General features: G+C 44.5%; 2 protein-coding genes across 3 annotated transcripts in view; one reads left to right on the top strand and one right to left on the bottom strand.

The window, feature by feature from the left end:
- Positions 1-18,209, bottom strand: part of LOC142589684 (RAB11-binding protein RELCH homolog) — a 210,697-nt gene that overhangs the window by 16,878 nt on the left and 175,610 nt on the right. Inside the window, exons 23-24 of one of the 2 annotated variants that reach the window (XR_012829913.1) lie at positions 14,057-14,214; positions 13,418-13,546 (exon numbers count right to left, since the gene is read on the bottom strand). Coding sequence is in view for 1 of the 2 variants with exons in the window: in XM_075701229.1 (XP_075557344.1) it covers positions 14,085-14,214 (130 nt within the window). In the remaining variant the exon portion in view is untranslated. The remainder of the gene's footprint in view (positions 1-13,417; positions 13,547-14,056; positions 14,215-18,209) is intronic. The other variant, XM_075701229.1, reaches the window with a different exon arrangement.
- Positions 1-18,209, top strand: part of LOC142589701 (uncharacterized) — a 118,305-nt gene that overhangs the window by 91,222 nt on the left and 8,874 nt on the right. Inside the window, exons 4-8 of the mRNA XM_075701252.1 lie at positions 9,757-9,948; positions 10,030-10,046; positions 10,386-10,491; positions 10,599-10,636; positions 10,726-10,909. Coding sequence (XP_075557367.1) covers positions 9,810-9,948; positions 10,030-10,046; positions 10,386-10,463 — 234 coding nt within the window. The 5' untranslated portion in view covers positions 9,757-9,809 and the 3' untranslated portion in view covers positions 10,464-10,491; positions 10,599-10,636; positions 10,726-10,909. The remainder of the gene's footprint in view (positions 1-9,756; positions 9,949-10,029; positions 10,047-10,385; positions 10,492-10,598; positions 10,637-10,725; positions 10,910-18,209) is intronic.

The raw sequence follows: 18,209 nt of genomic DNA, 5'->3' as shown, positions 1-18,209 counted from the left end.
GGCGTTAGGCTCTACTCGGTGCGAGTTGGGGTTTGGTCAAGCTGTCTTCAGAGTAGCAAGAATATACCACGTTTATAACCCCATTCGGTCGTTACTGTTTTCTCCAGCTTCCGTTTGGGATTGCGATTGCTCCGGAGTACTTCCAGCGGCAGATGTCCCACATCCTGGAAGGCCAAGCGGGGGTTGTGAACATGATCGACAATATTCCAGTCTTCAGCAAGACATGCGCAGAACATGACCTTTACTTGCAAGAAGTCCTGAATCGACTGACGAATGCAGGGCTCATGCTAAACTGCCAGAATTGCATCTTTCCAGCCAGCAGCGTCAAGCTCCTTGGTGTCATTGTCAGCACAGAGGGCATCTCTCCTGATCCAGATAAGGTCGCCGCAATAAAAGCCATGCCAGCGCCGCGAGACGTCACAGGTGTCTGTCGCCTCCTCGTAAATCACATTAGACATTTCCTGCTTGGCATATAGGAATTGACATCACCGATCCGTGCTTTGCTGTTCAAGTATTCTGAGTGGACTTGGGGCCACGCTCAACAGACTGCTCTTTCCAATCTAAAGGAACTGCTCTGCTCTGACCTTTGTGTTGCTCAGTACAACGTGGCATACAAGACGACAGTACCAGCTGATGCCAACTCCTTCAGTCTTGGCGCTGTCCTGTTACAAGAGCAGACTCTGGTGGGTGCCGACCAGTTGCCGTCACGCTACGGCCACTCATGCCAACAGAATGTTGGTACAGCCAGACGGAGTAGGAGGCTTTGGCTGCATGCTGGGCGGTGCTCCATTTTGAAGAGTATGTTGATGGCCTAAATTTCTTCCTTCAGGCAGACCACCAGCCACTCCTGGTGCTCTTGGGGATCATAGATGTCGGCTTTCTGCCTACATGGATTCAATGGTTCCGACTGAAGCTGATGTGCTTCCAGTACCAGGTGATGTATGTACCCGGCAAGCTGATAGCCATGGCCTACACGGTCTCATGTGCACCAATGGATGGTCCACCGCCAAAGCAAGCTGATCCAGTCGAACTCTTTGTTGAAGAGGTTCTTCATTCTCTCCCGGACTTTGTCGCCACACGTAAAAACGAGCTCCACCATACTCAAGGTAAATTATGGCGAGTGTAACCTTCTGCTGGAATACTGTACCAAAGGCTGGCCCAGGCAGTCAAGGCTGCTGTTTCATGTCAAAAGGTACTGGCAGCTTCGTGGAGACCTCAGTATCTGGGAGAAGCTACTTCTAGAAGGGGTCCGCATTGTGGTGCCGTCGACTCTTCAGCATTCCATATTCGATTTCATTCACGACGGGCATCAAGGTTTTAACCGATGCAAAGCCATTGCTCGAGAATCGATGTGCTGGCCTGGAGTAAACAGCCACATCGAGACCCTCGTCTCTAACTGCGCCAAGTGCACAGAAACCCATGTCCAACTTGCAGAACTAATGATGCCTTCCCAGACTCCAAGTCTTCCCTGGGAGGAAGTGGGAGTAGACCTTTTCCACCTGAAAGGTCAAGATTATGTGTTGCTGGTTGACTACAGGTCATGCTTCCCTGAAGTCATCAGTCTGTGCTCTATCACAATACCTGCCATCACCACGGCCATCAAGAGCGTCCGTGCACGCCATGGCATTCCTAGTGTTGCCCGCAGTGACAACAGTCCACATTTTCATCCAAAGACTTCTCTACCTTTGCGCAGGCTTACGGGTTCAGGCAGGTCACTAGCAGCCCACATTTCACACAGTCCAATGGTGAGGAGGAGAGGATGGTGCGAACCGTCCAGGACTTACTGCACAAGGCAGACAATCCTTTTTTGGCACTCAAGTTAATTCAAGTTAATTGGAAGAAGCAGGCACGGGACTTATACCAGAGGCATGTAGCTCTGACACAACGCCCACTTCAGACTGATGCGCAGGTTTGAGCAAGTGATATAAACAGTCGTGCGATGGTGCAAGGACCAGCTCAACATCGCCGGTTGTATGTCGTGGAGACCCCGAAAGGAGTTCTCCAACGTTATTGGCTAAACCTCTTCCCAGTGTGCAACGACCCGGGGTCCAGCAGTCCTACCGAACTTGTCATTGGTGAAGAACCCGAGACGAAGCCGTCATGCAGTGAAACTTGCACAGAGGGATCGGAGGTTGTTACTTCCATCCCGACTTGCCCGGCTTCATCCCAGCCCAGTTCACCCATTCACATGTCAAAATTTGAAAGACAGATATGGAGGCCAAAAAGACTGAGCTACTGATTGGATGGAGCTGCACATACTGCATTTCCTGAAGAAGGGGGGATGTAGTGTGTGCAAAGTGCCACCAGTTGGCACCGGTGCTTTGGGAGCATATGTATTCAATGGCAAATAAAGCCTGGGGGCATTTGCAGGCTATGGGGCTTGGTGTACGGCTCGTTCTTGCGTGAACGCTACATGTACAATACTGTTCAACACTCCTTATTACTGTAGAGCACCGTACAGGAACTGAACAAAGCACGTGGAGGCAATGGGCCAGTTGAATGCACACTAGGCCACCTTGCTTGCATAGAAAAGGTTGGTTGGTTGGTTGGTTAATTTGGGTTTACCGTATTTACTCGATCCTAACACGCCCTCGATTGTAACGCGCACCCGTTTTCCGTGACCTAAAAACAGGAAAAGTCCTTTACAGTACCGCACACCTCATTCTTTCATAAAGAAATACAACTTTCTTTCATTTGGAAAAAACAAAGATTTACTCCCAATGCACTAAACTTGCGATAAATAAAAAAAGTCGCAGTTTCACCCAAAAGGCGAAGCATGATTACGCTAGCAAATTAGTAGACAGCTATACGAAAAGTAAGGATAGTAGTTTTATCGGCCACATAAACTTTTAAACATTCGCTTACTAACTAAATTAACAAGCATGATGTCACGCGCACACAAGCAAACATGAACACGTCTCACTCAATGACCGCGGAAACTCTTTATCAAAACGCTGGAGTGAGGAAGTGCAGTAGCAGGAGCGAGTGAATTAACCTTTGTGCGGCCTCTCGCTTCAACGCGAACTAAACGACGAGAACACAGTGCGGCGCGCAGACTCTGTCTCCATAGCAGATCGCTTTCAACATAGAAGCCGCGTGGCCACGCCGTACGTAGCAGCCGCTAGTCACTGTATATGCCTCCCGCAGGGATATGGCTCCCTGCGGGAGCCATATACAGTGACTCTAGCAGCCGCCAGTGTAGAACATCTCTCCTGTTTGCGCCAGTAACGCACGCAACTTTCAGGAACTCTGAACGGCCGTGATGCATCCCCATTTCCATCCGTCTCCGCACATGCGATCGCTTTCCTTTAATTGTGGCATCATGATGAACTCGGCATGTCTTTGCAGTCGGCACTTCCATGCTGATAGAGCCAATGCAGAAAATAGGAAGACCGGGAAGATGGATGGTGCATAAACCTATGCCAAAGAAGGCACTGCCTGAGCACATGTACTACAGCACATAGGCTTCAAGCGTGTACAAGACAGCCATTTTGAAATGACAATGGCGTATGATAATGTAGACTTAGGGTCGTACTCAATTCTACCGAGCACACAATTTTTGGACCCATTTTATCGGAGAAAAGTATGCATTAAATTCGAGTAAATACGGTAATGGCACAAAAGCAACTAAGGCCATGCTGCACCAAGCTGTATGCAGCTTGGCGCAGCATCGCAGGCAGCATGGCAGGCAGCATGGCATGGCATGGCTTGCACAGCAGGCAGGCCTTGCTGCGTTGTTTCCTTTTGTCACAAGACAAAAGGAAACACAACGTTAGAGCAGGTAAACCTGCATTACATTATAGTTGGTGTAAATAACCTCTTTTCTCTAAAAAGTCGAACAGGTTAGTAAATGGCACTAGGGAGTCATCTGCCAGTAATAGGGAAGGGTGTAATGGTATATGTAAATTATACAGGTTCTGTAAAAACTTCCTTCTCTGTGTGTCAATGTATGAACATGTCATTAGGACGTGTATGACTGTAAGAGTTTCACGGCATATTTCGCAAGTTGGTGGGTTTTCTTTTCAAAGAAGAAAATTGTGCGTCAGATGTGTGTGTCCAATCCGAAGTCGGCACAAGATCACCTCATAGAACTGTTGCTGGTGACTGCATGATTTTCACTCGCCAATTACAGATTTAATGAGATGTAGCTTGTTGCTTAAACAAATGGTTCCATTCATGTTGCCATTTTAACATCAAGACCTTCCGAATCGCATTGATACTAGTATCTTTATATGGAAGTGTTGTGTTTGTTACATTTGGTATGCTGCCATTGATATGCATCTATCCGCTGCTTCGTTAACCGGTATCACAACATGGCCTAGTACCCAGCAAAACCTAATTAATTTGCCGTATTTGTTTGATGTTAATATGTTTAAAATATCCCTTAACAGGGGTTCACATTCGGATTTCACATGCAGAGCCCTGAGTATGCTTAATGAATCTGTGTATACGACTGTGTTTTCGTGTTGGTCAGTAATGATCTTTTGAACTACCATCCATATTGTGTATACATCGGCTGTGTAGACAAAGGCATGCTGTGGTAATCGAACAGTGCTTGTTTCCTGATTTTCTGTTGCAGCCCCAACACCTACGTGTTTTTTTGTTTTAGAGCCATCAGTATAAAATTTCCCACAATTTTTATGTTTGTCATGGTCATGAAGAGCGCGGAATTCTTATATAATGTGTTCGTGTGGGGTGTTAGTGTTAATGTGTTAGCGTTAGTGTCCAGTCGCATAACAGTGTGAAATAGCCCCATGGGGGCAAACGTTGTGGCTTTCTGGCAACCTGGAGGACTTTGCGAGGAATGTCATAATTCCGACAATATTCCTCGTTTTGCAGGATAAGCGGCCTAATCATGTTTGGTTTATTTGTATAGTGTAAGCGTGAGCTGCACTGTGTGACGATGTTGTAGCATATGTGTTGTGGTGAGGACTGGATTCTGAGTACGTAGGAAAAGTTAGTAGCGTTCTGCACTGCTGTAAAGGAGGCTCATTACAGTCAACGTATAAAATCTGGACAGGTGGTGTTCTGTAAGCACCACTTGCCAGTCGTAGTCTGAGGCGGTCAGAGCCCCAGCACTTTCGGGACAGGACTTTGAGCATGTTAAGTGCATTGTTCGCTTTAATTTTAAGACTATTTATGTGCTCAAAAAAGTTCAACTTTTTATCAAACAGAACACCCAGAAACTTGTGTCCTTGTTTTACTAGATGTGTGGCTTCCTGCAGCTTAAGGGTGGGATCTGGTTGTAGGCCTCTTTCTTGTGAAAAGACAGCACTCAGAAGCGAAAACTGTTTTCAGATGCCCACTGGATGAGTTTGTTTAACGCAATTTGGATTTGCCGTTCACAGGTTGCAAAGTTCGATGCACGACATGCAATTTGCAGATCATCCACATATAATGAGTGCATTACAGAGGATGGAATTACCATTACTGACTGAGTTAATTTTCACCACAAACAATATTGTGCTTAATACACAATCCTGTGGCACACCATTTTCCTCAATAAATACACGTGACAGTGCCATTCCTAAACGCACTTGGAATGTTCGGTCGGACATGAAATCAGCTAGACATTTGAGCATTCTACCGCGAATCCCTAAATCCCCTAAGTCCCTTAAAATACCAAACCTCTATGTTGTGTCGTGTGCATTTTCTAGATCGAAGAAAACCATGAGACAGTATTGCTCGTGTAGAAAGGCCGCACATATCTCGTGTTTTAGCCAGAATAGATGATCTGTTCTGGAGTAACCTTTCTTGCACTCACACTGATGACTACCCAGCAGGTTCTTGGTTTCAAGGACGTATGTCAATCTGATGTTTGTAATGGCTTCATAAGACTTGGCAAGACAGCTTGTGAGTGCTATAGGTCTGTAGCTGGTTGCTGTTGTAGGATGCTTTCCAGCTTTCAAGGAAGGGATTATAATGGCTTTTTTCTCACTCATTTGGCATTTTTCCAATTTCCCAGATTATGCTGAAAAAATGGAGCAAGGTCTTAACTGCTTTAGGAGATAGGTGAGCAAGCACTGTGTAATGTACTCTGTCCAGAACAGGTGCTGTATTTTTACCAGTAGTGAGTACTCTGTTTATTTCCCGGAGTGTTAAGGGGGCATTATATGATCTCTCGGTACTTCCTGTTGTCGGATGCTTTTTTTTTTTTTCTGGTGATTGTTTATATTTTTGAAATGTAGCGGAATAGTTTATTGAGCTTGACACGTTATGGAAATGCTGCCCTAATATGTCTGCTTGTTCTTTTAAGTTCGTTTGCATATCTGGGGGTGAGAGTATCAGGATCGTGTAAGCAGCGTAGTCACCTCTAAACTTATGAACCTGATCCCACATTATTTTGGAAGTTATCAAGCTATTTATGGATGATAGATAGTTTTTCCAAGGCTGTCTTTCGGCTTGCCTGTGTGTATACCTGGCTTTTGCTTTTTTGAAAGAAAGGAGGTTATTTTGTGTTGGGTATTGCCGAAAGACACCCCACGCTTTGTCTTGTAGTTCTTTAGTTTGTGTACATTCATTCGTCCACCAGGGTTTTAGTTTTTTTTCTTAAGAAGCCGGAGGATTGTGGGATTGTCTGTTCTGTGCAGCAAATATACAGGCGATAATCTTATTCATTTTGTCTATTGTTAACTCATCTGATATGTTATCCAGACTGGCCTTTTCAGTAGAGAGAGGCCAGTCTGCTAGATAGAGTTTGTAACGGGGTGATCTTAATGGTATTGAAGGAAAAGGAGATGTTTTTTTAATGATAGTAGGCATATGGTCACTACCATAGGGATTGTCGATAACACTCCATTGAAAATTGCCAAAGAGAGATGGAGAGCACAGTGCCAAATCTAGGCAACTCATAGCTTCTGTCCTTGGGGTGCAGTATGTTGCCGCACCAGTGTTTAAAAGACATATGTCGTTTGTTAGGATAAGATCTTCAAGTGTTTGACCTCTGGTGTCGGTTGTGTTACGACCCCATAACGTGTCATGATGATTCTTACAATTAACCCATGGCCCTCAGTCCCCAGCAGCTGCAGAGCACCTGACCAAGGCAGTGGTCACACCTGCAACACAGCAGAGAGTGCTAAGAATCTCCAAGTCCAGACAGGCTGCGAATGGAAATTGACCCTGTCAACCTTTAACAGCCAAACTCTGTCAAGTGAGGCTAGCTTAGCAGGACTCTTTGAGGAACTATCAGACATTTTTTGGGATATCATTGGCCTTAGTGAGATTAGAAGAACTGATGAGGCTTATACATTGCTGAATAATGGCTGTGTCTTCTGCTATAGAGGTCTCCCAGATAAGAAGCAATACGGGTTAGGATTCTTAATCCATAAGGACATAGTGGGCAACATTGACGAATTCTACAGCATTAATAAAAGGGTAGGAGTAGCCGTAATCAAACTTAATAAGAGGTATAGATTAAAGGTAGTACAAGCCTACGCTCCAACATCCAGTCACGGTGATGATGAAGTAGATCAGTTTTATGAAGATGTCGAATTAGCAATGAGAAAAGTGCAAACTCATTATATTGTAGTAATGGGCGACTTCAATGCAAAAGTGCGAAAAAAGTAGGCTCGGGAACAAGCAATTCGAGACTACGGCGTCTATTCTAGGAACGCTAGAGGAGAAATGCTGGTAGAATTCGCAGAAAGGAATAAGCTGCAAATAATGGACACCTTCAGGAACCACAGCAGCAGAAAGTGGACCTGGAAACGCCGTAATGGTGGAACACGAAATGAAATAGATTTCATACTTTCTGCCGATCCCAGCATAGTGAAGGATGAAGTGTTCGGTAGAGTAAAGTGCAGTGATCATAGGTTCGTGAGGTCTGGAATTCACCTCAATTTTAAGAGAGAAAGAGTTAAATTGGTCAGCAAGAAACAGGCCAGCCTAGATACAGTAAGGGTAAAAGCAGACCAATTCAGGGTGGTACTTGCAAACAAATATGCAGCCTTAGAACAGAGAGATGAAGATGACATAGAGGTAATGAATAAAACCGTAACTAGGCTGGCTTCAGAAGCAGCAATCGAAGTGGGAGGTAAGGCACCAAGGCAACCAGTAGGTAAGCTCTCCCAAGTAACATGAAACAAGTAAATGAAACAAGTAATGAAACAAGTAATAATGAAACAACAAAGTATGAAAGTGTCCAACTCAAGAGATCAGATAGAATTCTCAGAACTGTTAAAACTGATCCACAAGGCAAAAATAAGTGATATTCGAAACTATAAAGTGAGAAAGGCTGAAGAAGCCATAAAAAATGGACGCGGCCCGAAATCAGTGAGAAGGAAACTTGGCATAGGACAAACCAAGATGTATGCACTGAAAGATAAGCAAGGTATAACATCAGCAATCTCGAAGGTATAGTAAAAGCAGCTGAAAAATTCTATACTGACCTGTACAGTATCCAGAGGAGTCAGGATACCTCCATTAGAAACAGTAATGAACAGGATACAGAAACTCCTCCTATAACTAGTGAGGAGGTGAGAAGGGCCTTACAAGACATGAAACGAGGAAGAGCAGCAGGAGAAGATGGAATAACAGTCGATTTAATCAAAGATGGAGGAGACGTAACGCTCGGAAAACTGGCGGCTCTTTATACGAGGTGTCTGTCCCCAGAAAACTGGAAGAATGCAAACATTATTCTAATCCGCAAAAAGGGAGACATTAAAGAATTGAAAAATTATAGGCCCATTAGCTTACTCCCAGTATTATACAAAATATTCACCAAAATAATCTCCAATAGAATAAGGGCAACACTGGACTTTAGTCAACCAAGGGAACAGGCTGGCTTCAGGAAGGGATACTCTACAATGGATCACATCCATGTCATTAATCAGGTAATCAAGAAATCCGCAGAGTACAATAAGCCTCTCTAAATGGCTTTCATAGATTATGAAAAGGCATTTCATTCAGTAGAGACACCAGCAGTCATAGGAGCATTACGCAATCAAGGAGTGCAGACCGCTTATGCATATACCTTGAAAAATATCTACAGAGTTTCCACAGCTACCTTAATTCTACAGAGGAAAAGTAGGAAGATACCTAGGAGTAGGAAGAATGGGGTCAGACAGGGCAACACAATCTCTCCAATGCTATTCACTGCGTGTTTGGAAGAACTATTCAAGCTATTAAACTGGGAAGGCTTAGGAGTAAGGATCAATGGCGAATATCTCAGCAACCTTCGGTTTGCCGATGACATTATTCTATTCAGCAACACTGCTGACGAGTTACAACAAATGATTGAGGACCTTAACAGAGATGGTGTAGTAAGAGTGGGGTTGAAGATTGATATGCAGAAGACAAAGATAATGAGGAACAGCCGGGCAAGGGAATAAGCGTTCGGGATCACCAGTCAGCCTCTAGAGTGTGAAGGAGTATGTTTACCTAGGTCTACTAATCTCAGGGAACCCTGATCATGAGAAGGAAATTCACAGAAGAATGAAAATGGGTTGGATCACATATGGCAGACATTGTCAGCTCCTGACTGGAAGGTCACCATTATCATTGAAAAGGAAGGTGTACAATCAGTGCATTTTACCAGTGCTAACATATAGGGCGATAACCTTTAGGTTATCGCTTTCTTATTTAACACGGTTATTGGAACTTTGTTCCTCTTTCCGCGCTTGAAAGAGCACTTGTCCTTCGATGTCAATGACACCAGGGTTTTTGTGTCAATCTCCATCGCTCTCTCTGAGGTGCTGGAGGACTGATAATTGGGCACCAAGACATGTGTCTCGAGCCTTGGGGTTCGGTCAATTTTAGGGCCCTGCAGAACTGGTGGACCTTTCGAAGAAGATGGAGGCCCTTGAAAGAGGATGGAGCAGCACCTGCTGCATCCACCACCGGGGCGGGAAGGGTCACTGCGGGACCACTGTGCGTGGGCTCGGAGGACTCCTGAGGCTTCTGTGACGCTGCCCCCACCTGCGTCACATTGGCATAACTTCTTCGTGAAAGGTATGATAGTCGCTTCTGGCTTCAAAGAATGAGATTTGTCCTTTCACAGTTAGTGCGATTGCTTCTTTTCTCTTTTTCCAGCAAGGACAAGACCACAAGTAAGCTAGATGGTCTCCTTTGCAGTTAATGCAACTTGGGGGACAAGTGCATTTGTCAGATTGATGATCATTGGAGCTGCATTTAGCACAGGTGGTTTGGCCTCAGCGTGCATGTGAAGCATGTCTAAACCTTCGGCATTTCAAACACTGTCTGGGCTTCGGGATATATAGTCAAATGTTTACTTTTACGTACCCTGCATTCAGCGAGGTAGGCATTAGACTTCTTCCAAAAGTAAGATACGAAGTAAGTACGACATGTTTTGTCGGGATTTCTTGGTCCTTTTCGTGGATGACAATGCTTTGTACTTTGGTAACACTTCGTTCCTGGAAACCTTCTAGCAGTTCCTCATCACTCAAGCCAAGAAAGTCCTCCTCAGATATCACACTCCTGCTTGTACTAAGTGTTCTGTAGGCTAAAACTGTCACTGTCCCGTCACAAATACTGGTAAGTTCTGAGAACTTCTGTGCTTGATCTTTGTCATTTAGTTCTAGGAAGAAGTCCCCGCTAGACATTTTTGAGGCTTTGTATGTCGGTCCGATTTTGTCTTTCAGGCACTTGGCCATCAGGAATAGAGAGAGCTTTCTTACTGGTATGTTGTTTTCGCTGTGGAGTACATAGTACTCGGGAAATGATGGAACGTTGCTCCAGAAAGAGAAATGGCACGGTGCTTCCATGCAGCATCTTTTCCGACACCAATTATAACCAACAGAAGTTTGCGCTGCTATAAGAAAAATGTGTACGTTCGGCAACAGCGGCGACCGCCCATCAAGGTGCCCAACGAAGGGACGCGGCAGAGCTTGCATACAAGTCTGCACAACGCCAGTCGTACGCCGTCACTACAACCAAATATGGTGCACCCAAGGTAAGATAGCCACACAGGGTTAACCCTGTGTCATTACTAATGTCATTACTAATGTCATTACTAATATGGATGAGATAGTTCAAGTGGCTGAGAATTTCTATAGAGATTTATACAGTACCAGTGGCACCCTCAACGATAATGGAAGAGAAATTAGTCCAGAGGAATTCGAAATCCCAAAGGTAACGCCGGAAGAAGTAAAGAAAGCCTTGGGAGATATGCAAAGGGGGAAGGCAGCTGGGGAGGATCAGGTAACAACAGATTTGTTGAAGGATGGTGGACAGATTGTTCTAAAGAAACTGGCCACCCTGTATACGCAATGCCTCATGACCTCGAGCGTATCGGAATCTTGGAAGAACGCTAACATAATCCTAATCCATAAGAAAGGGGACGCCAAAGACTTGAAAAATTATAGACCGATCAGCTTACTGTCCGTTGCCTACAAACTATTTACTAAGGTAATCGCAAATAGAATCAGGAACACCTTAGACTTCTGTCAAGCAAAGGACCAGGCAGGATTCCGTAAAGGCTACTCAACAATAGATCATATTCACACTATCAATCAGGTGATAGAGAAATGTGCGGAATATAACCAATCCTTATATATAGCTTTCATTGATTACGAGAAAGCGTTTGATTCTGTCGAAACATCAGCAGTCATAGAGGCATTACGGAATCAGGGTGTAGACGAGCCGTATGTAAAAATACTGAAAGATATCTATAGCGGCTCCACAGCCACCGTAGTCCTCCATAAAGCAAGCAACAAAATCCCAATAAAGAAAGGCGTCAGGCAGGGAGATACGATATCTCCAATGCTATTCACAGCATGTTTACAGGAGGTATTCAGAGACCTGGATTGGGAAGAATTGGGGATAAAAGTTAATGGAGAATACCTTAGTAACTTGCGATTCGCTGATGATATTGCCTTGCTTAGTAACTCAGGGGACCAATTGCAATGCATGCTCACTGACCTGGAGAGGCAAAGCAGAAGAGTGGGTCTAAAAATTAATCTGCAGAAAACTAAAGTAATGTTTAACAGGCTCGGAAGAGAACAGCAGTTTACGATAGGTAGCGAAGCACTGGAAGGGGTAAGGGAATATATCTACTTAGGGCAGGTAGTGACCACGGATCCGGATCATGAGACTGAAATAACCAGAAGAATAAGAATGGGCTGGGGTGCGTTTGGCAGGCATTCTCAAATCATGAACAGCAGGTTGCCACTATCCCTCAAAAGGAAAGTGTATAACAGCTGTGTCTTACCAGTACTCACCTACGGGGCAGAAACCTGGAGGCTTACGAAAAGGGTTCTACTCAAATTGAGGACGACGCAACGAGCTATGGAAAGAAGAATGATAGGTGTAACGTTAAGGGATAAGAAAAGAGCAGATTGGGTGAGGGAACAAACGCGAGTTAATGACATCTTAGTTGAAATCAAGAAAAAGAAATGGGCATGGGCAGGACATGTAATGAGGAGGGAAGATAACCGATGGTCATTAAAGGTTACGGACTGGATCCCAAGGGAAGGGAAGCGTAGCAGGGGGCGGCAGAAAGTTAGGTGGGCGGATGAGATTAAGAAGTTTGCAGGCATGGCATGGCCACAATTAGTACATGACCGGGGTTGTTGGAGAAGTATGGGAGAGGCCTTTGCCCTGCAGTGGGCGTAACCAGGCTGATGATGATGATGATGATGATGATGATGGTTAACCCTTGCTGCTAAGGAGAAAGGAAGTAAATGGAAGAGAGAAGATGACAGGAAAGACCAGAAAGAAAAAGAGAGAGAGAGAGAGAGAGAGAGAGAGAGAGAGAGAGAGAGAGAGAGAGAGAGAGAGAGAGAGAGAGAGAGAGAGAGAGAGAGAGAGAGAGAGGGGGGGAAGGTTTGAGGAGAAAGAAATAGGAAAAGGCAACTGCCGTTTTCCTCCAGGTGGGTCAGTCTGTAGGTGCCGTATATGTGAAGCAGAGGCCAAAGAGGTGTGTTCCCTCTACCGGGAGGCCTTAAAGGTCTGAACACCTGGTATCGGCTCAACCCCCAGGATTCCCATTTCCCCAGATACGGCTAAGCTGCGCACGGCTACATGGGTATGTGGTGTCGCAGCACACCAAACACCTGCTAACGCAGACACCCCTGCATAGAAAAGCTGAGCGAACAGAATAGTTCAGTATGAGGAGGCTTTTGCATGCTCTCTGACCTAATAACCAGTGCTCTGCAAGCCTAAAGGAATGCAGGAAAAAAGAAAACGAGGCACCTGCTGCAAATAGTAAAAACAAGTACTCCCTGTACAATAGAAACCTGTTTTCACATTTGCAAAGCTACTGCTTTCCTGCATAGCATGGGCCTCACTATAGCTAGTACTGATGCCAACAAATCTTCCTAATCATTTTTTTTTTCATGATCTTGCATGAAGTTGGGAATTAATAACCCAGTTGCATATTTCGTATATTTTAGGTTTTTTTGCTCTCAGTACTTAAGCTAAAATAGCGAATTATTACTTTCGTGTGTGTTCCTTGACATACCTCTTTGAAGTTCCACATAAGAATTCTCCAAAAATGCCTGAGCAATTGTTACTGCTATACATCCTTTCAGAACACCAGTGATCAGGCTATTATTTTATGTATCGCAGTATACATTGCGACAACTAAATCCTGAAATAAACACGTTAAAACATAAAAGCACAGAAAATGAGAGCATTTCTAGAGGTACCGAATGAGCTAAAAGTGCCCTGCAATGAATATTTCTGCATATATTCATAAGAGCACATTCTTATGTGTTGTATTTATGTAGACCTGTTGCTGGTCTGTTTGTAGATATGCCTTACAAATAAATCATCTACAACTACAGTGCCAAGATGTTTAAATGTGCCAAATCTTATATCAATAAATAAATTACCTTCATTAAATTTTAATAATGCAAAATTTGTACTTGGCACATCACTTTCTGTTTCCTGTGTCCTACATCTCCTGGCTGGTCTTTCATCAGGCTCATGATCTAATCTTTCACAAGCGTAAACTGTGGCCAACAAATAAGGATAGAGCTTGACAGGCAACCAGACATACTGCTCTTGACAAATGCAGAGTGTGAAGCTGTCAGCATGCGATCCTGCGCTAAGGTTTTCTTCATGCTTTAAAAGCCCAACATGGTGGTCAGGTACTCACTGTAGGCCTTGACTAGCAATGCCTCTGCTCATTTCTTTCGCAACTGAAAGATGTTTGGAAGGTTTGAACGAGCATTAGTAGGAGGCACAGTGAAGATTTTCGTCATCTTCCGCTTCATCTCCTCCATACTTGCCATTGGCGAGCTCAGTGATGGGGCTCTGGAATAGCACACCATAGTTAATTAGGACACTCTGAAAGCTTTTCTTAGATGTTTAAATTTGAAAAAGATATTCAAGAAATCCCAAAAAAATAAACCAAAGGAGAGGACATACATTTGCATGCACTCTTTCTTTCTTACTTTTTAATGTTATAGAATATTTAAAAATTGCACGTGGCAGAGGAAGCAATCCCATCACTTCAGCTGGATTAAGCAGACATCACTTGTATGAAAATTTAACAAAAATTCACTCATCCTTTTATTTGATTTTATTAGAGCCCACATTACAGTTGTCTAAATAAAGGTGGACTGTGCTCAGTACATGTCTATTTCCTATGAATGCTAAGGTTATCAATAGTTTAATAGCATGTGTTGCTGAGAAATTAGGTTCTGCTGGTGAAGGAATAGTCAAGCTTAAATGAGGAGTAAATGGGGACGAACACAGAAGGCAAGTGGCAACATGTACCAGTACAGAGCGTGGTGAGAAAGCCACCTTTAAAAATTTTCTCGCTCAAAAGAAAACTTGCTGCTATCATAAAACTTTCAGAGGTATTTACTAACGAAGTGCTCTATCAAATGTGCCACCTTATACATTTTTACTTGGACCACTTCAGTGAGCAACATCACAGCTGAGTGTGCACAAAAGTGATCATAATATCCTGCTTGTCTTTATTCTTTTTATTTTATTTTTTGTAGAAAACTTCAAATCTATACATTCGAAATAAATTTTTATAAATAACATACCTTCCAAAGAAAACAGGGGGAAGGCAGGAGATGGAGATTCAAGACGATGAGCAAAACGAGAATAAGGTGAAAGCGAGAGCCAACGTTTCGACAAGTTTCGAAAAAGACAAGTCCACTTGTCGAAATGTAGGCTCCCGCTTTCACCTTGTTCTCGTTTTGCTCATACCTTCCAAAGAGTCACAAAAAGATTTTAGAATACTGAGGGGGCAAACAGTTTCCAATATACATAATTGTAAGCTTGGTAGACTTTCTTTGTTCTTGAGAAAACTTCAGAAAATGCTACTTTGAAGATTTTAATGAAGACTTTAACATGCCTAACCAAAACTACTCTAGATTGTAAATTGTTGCACAATACAGTTTTAAGTGCACAAGCAAATCTTCAGAGAGCCTCATGTAATCAAAAATTTTTTTACAAATATTTTCGCTAAGTACTCCACGCCAGTACTGATGTATGAAACCACAAATATTATTTGAAAAATTTTACATGGTCAAGCACCATGTCTGAGACACTTGGCATGAAGTGACCTGATTCAAATGCTTTTCTGGTAAGGAAAAACTCATCATCATCATGTCACTAACATGTGAAAATTAGCATTCACAAAGATGTACAGTAATCCCTTATTATAACTGTTAGATACGGGACCTTTTCATGAGCCTCCTTCGAGTTCACCAGACCACATCGAATCGCGCCACACCTAAGTAAGGAACGCAGAAGCAAATCTACCCCGTTTCTGAAGGGCTGCACATCCAAACAAGTTGGCGTCCCCCTCCTCGTGCGCCACAGGTGCAGCTATTCACTGCTTGACTCTTCCCGAAACTGTAGCAGGAGTCTGGCACGGTTCCAGGTAATGCAGGTCCCGAGCAAAGCTGCTTTGCAGCACTGAAACGTCGCCCCCATCCGCCTATTGTGACGGCGCTTGCAAGCCGGGAAGTCAATACCGCAGAGAGAAGTAAGCCCTCGGACAATTGGGGCTGAAGGAGCGACCCTCGGCGCCGGGTGTGACACAATCGCACGGGTGCCTACCATTGGCCGAAAATAACGACACCTGAGCGGGCTCGCCGATTGGCCGAAAATGGCATCACCTGAGCGGGCTCGCCGATTGGCCGAACGTGACGTGACTTCGAGACACCGAAGGGCTTGAAAACCAGAGACCGGGAGCAGCAAGAGAGCATTCAGTCATTCATCTCTTTCGAGCTTCTTGCCATGGGCCGCAGCATCCGAGTTGCTGCCGGCCCGTAATGACTTTATGACTGTTAATTTCTTTGTACTCTCACTGTAAATAATGTAAATAAACTTCCAGTTTTCATCTCAAAGTCCTCCTCAACCTCGGCCAACTCCCGCACCCAACGGCAAGATCCAACAACTGGTTGACAGCGGTGGGATCGTCCTCAAACTCCAACATAACGAAGTCAGCGGGACGGCGAAAAATTTTAAAAGCTGTAATTCAATATAAGCACCCACTCGAGAAAAGCTGAAGCATTCAAGCTTTAACTGTGCCACAACTGCGAGGAAGTCAAAATACAATGTATTCAGTGAAGCAAAACTTTATTCAAGCGCAAAAAAGACAGTCAGCGTTGGCTGTTCTTACTGGGCGCGAGCAACCCCTGCTCTAATTTGACCAAGCATTGCACTAGGCCATGGTTGCCGACCACGCATTCAACCTGATCTGCAGCAGGCGTAGGTACTCCTGCGTCTGCACCATAGTTGGCACTTCACGTGGCTCTTCATCTGCCAGCTCTACGTCCTCATAGGGGCCACCAACAGTGTCAATTAGTATCTTCGCATCCGTCATCGGGGTACAATGGGAGCAGCAGCGTCAGCCAACACGAATGTCTCGAAGTTGTCTTCTACCTCTTGGCCAGCAATTTTAATTTTATGAACAGCCTCGTACAGATTGCTGCGAGTCTCGTCATCGTCAGGCTAGTCATCGTCAGGGTCACTGACGACGGCGCAGGAAAAGCTGGCGACTGGGCAGTTGGGCAGTTGGTAACCTTCGAAGGTGCGAGTTCTTTCCATGAAAAGTTCAGCAAATGAATCACACCAAGCAAATCAATGTTGTACCTCTTGCTGGCATCATACACTGTGAGGATGTGCTGCAAAAGAGCCTTGCGGTGCAGCTTCTGGGTGGTCTCAATGGTGCCCTGATCCATCGGTTGCAGTACCACGGTTGTGTTTGCAGGCAAAAATTCCACAGCAATTGCCCTGAGGTTGCCAAGCTTCCCGTGGCTTGGGCAATTTTCAATTATGAAAAGCACTTGCTAATTCTTTGTGTCGAACCATCTATCCAGAAGGTGCACGTAGTCTTCAAGAACAGCAGCAGTCATCCATGCTCGCTTGTAATTTCTGTAGATGCATTTCTTGGGAATAGTTGCATTTTGGAAGCATCGCAGCTTTTCCGCCTACCCCCGTATCAACAAGGGAAGCTTGACCTCACCTGTTGCATTGCACCAAACAGCACCGTGACCTGCTCCTTGCTGTTTACCTCCGGACAAGGATCTACCAGCGGTAGTGAACATGCGATTCAGTAGCACCTTGTAGAAAAATGCAGCCTCATCTAGGTTGCACATGCCTTCGTCTTCATACTTTTCAAGTAGAGCTTGGAGCCGATGTTGGCACCATACGTGTACAGTGTCACAGTTCACGGCTGGCTTTCACAAACGATCGACTTCGAGGTAACGCCGCATTGTTCCTTGAATCACTCAAGCCAGCCATTCCTGCACTTGAAATATTTATGGCCCATTCGGAGGGCGAGAGGTTTGGCTTTTGCAGTAAGTGCAAATCCATGTACGGGTAGATTTACACGCCAGGTGTTCTTCAGACACTGTAGAAGTGCACCTTCTACTTCAGGGTATTTCAAATCATGATTCCTCTTTCTCTTTGCCAAGAAGCTCTTTTCAAAGCCATCCAGCACAGCTTCGTTGTTTTTCAATACAGTTGATAAAGTAGACGGCGGTATGCCAAATTTTTCCGCGATGTCAGTTATCATCAAGGTGGTATCAATGGTGCCCTGATCCATTAGTTGCACTACCGCAATAGTGTTTGCTGGCAAAAATTCCACAGCCATTGCCTTGAGGTTGTCAATCTTCCCGTGGCTCGGGCAATTTTAAATTGTGAAAAGCGCTTACCAATTCCTTGTGTTGAACCGTCTATCCAGAAGGTGCACGTAGTCTTCAAGAATAGCAGCAGTCATCCATGCTCGCTTGTTACTTCTGTAGATGCATTCCTTGGGAATAGTTGCATTTCAGAAGCAC

The sequence above is a fragment of the Dermacentor variabilis genome, chromosome 1, assembly GCF_050947875.1.
Source record: "Dermacentor variabilis isolate Ectoservices chromosome 1, ASM5094787v1, whole genome shotgun sequence".
In the NCBI taxonomy this organism is placed as follows: Eukaryota; Metazoa; Arthropoda; class Arachnida; order Ixodida; family Ixodidae; genus Dermacentor; species Dermacentor variabilis.
Note: the sequence above shows the minus strand (reverse complement) of the source record. Positions and strands in the feature narration are given on the sequence as shown.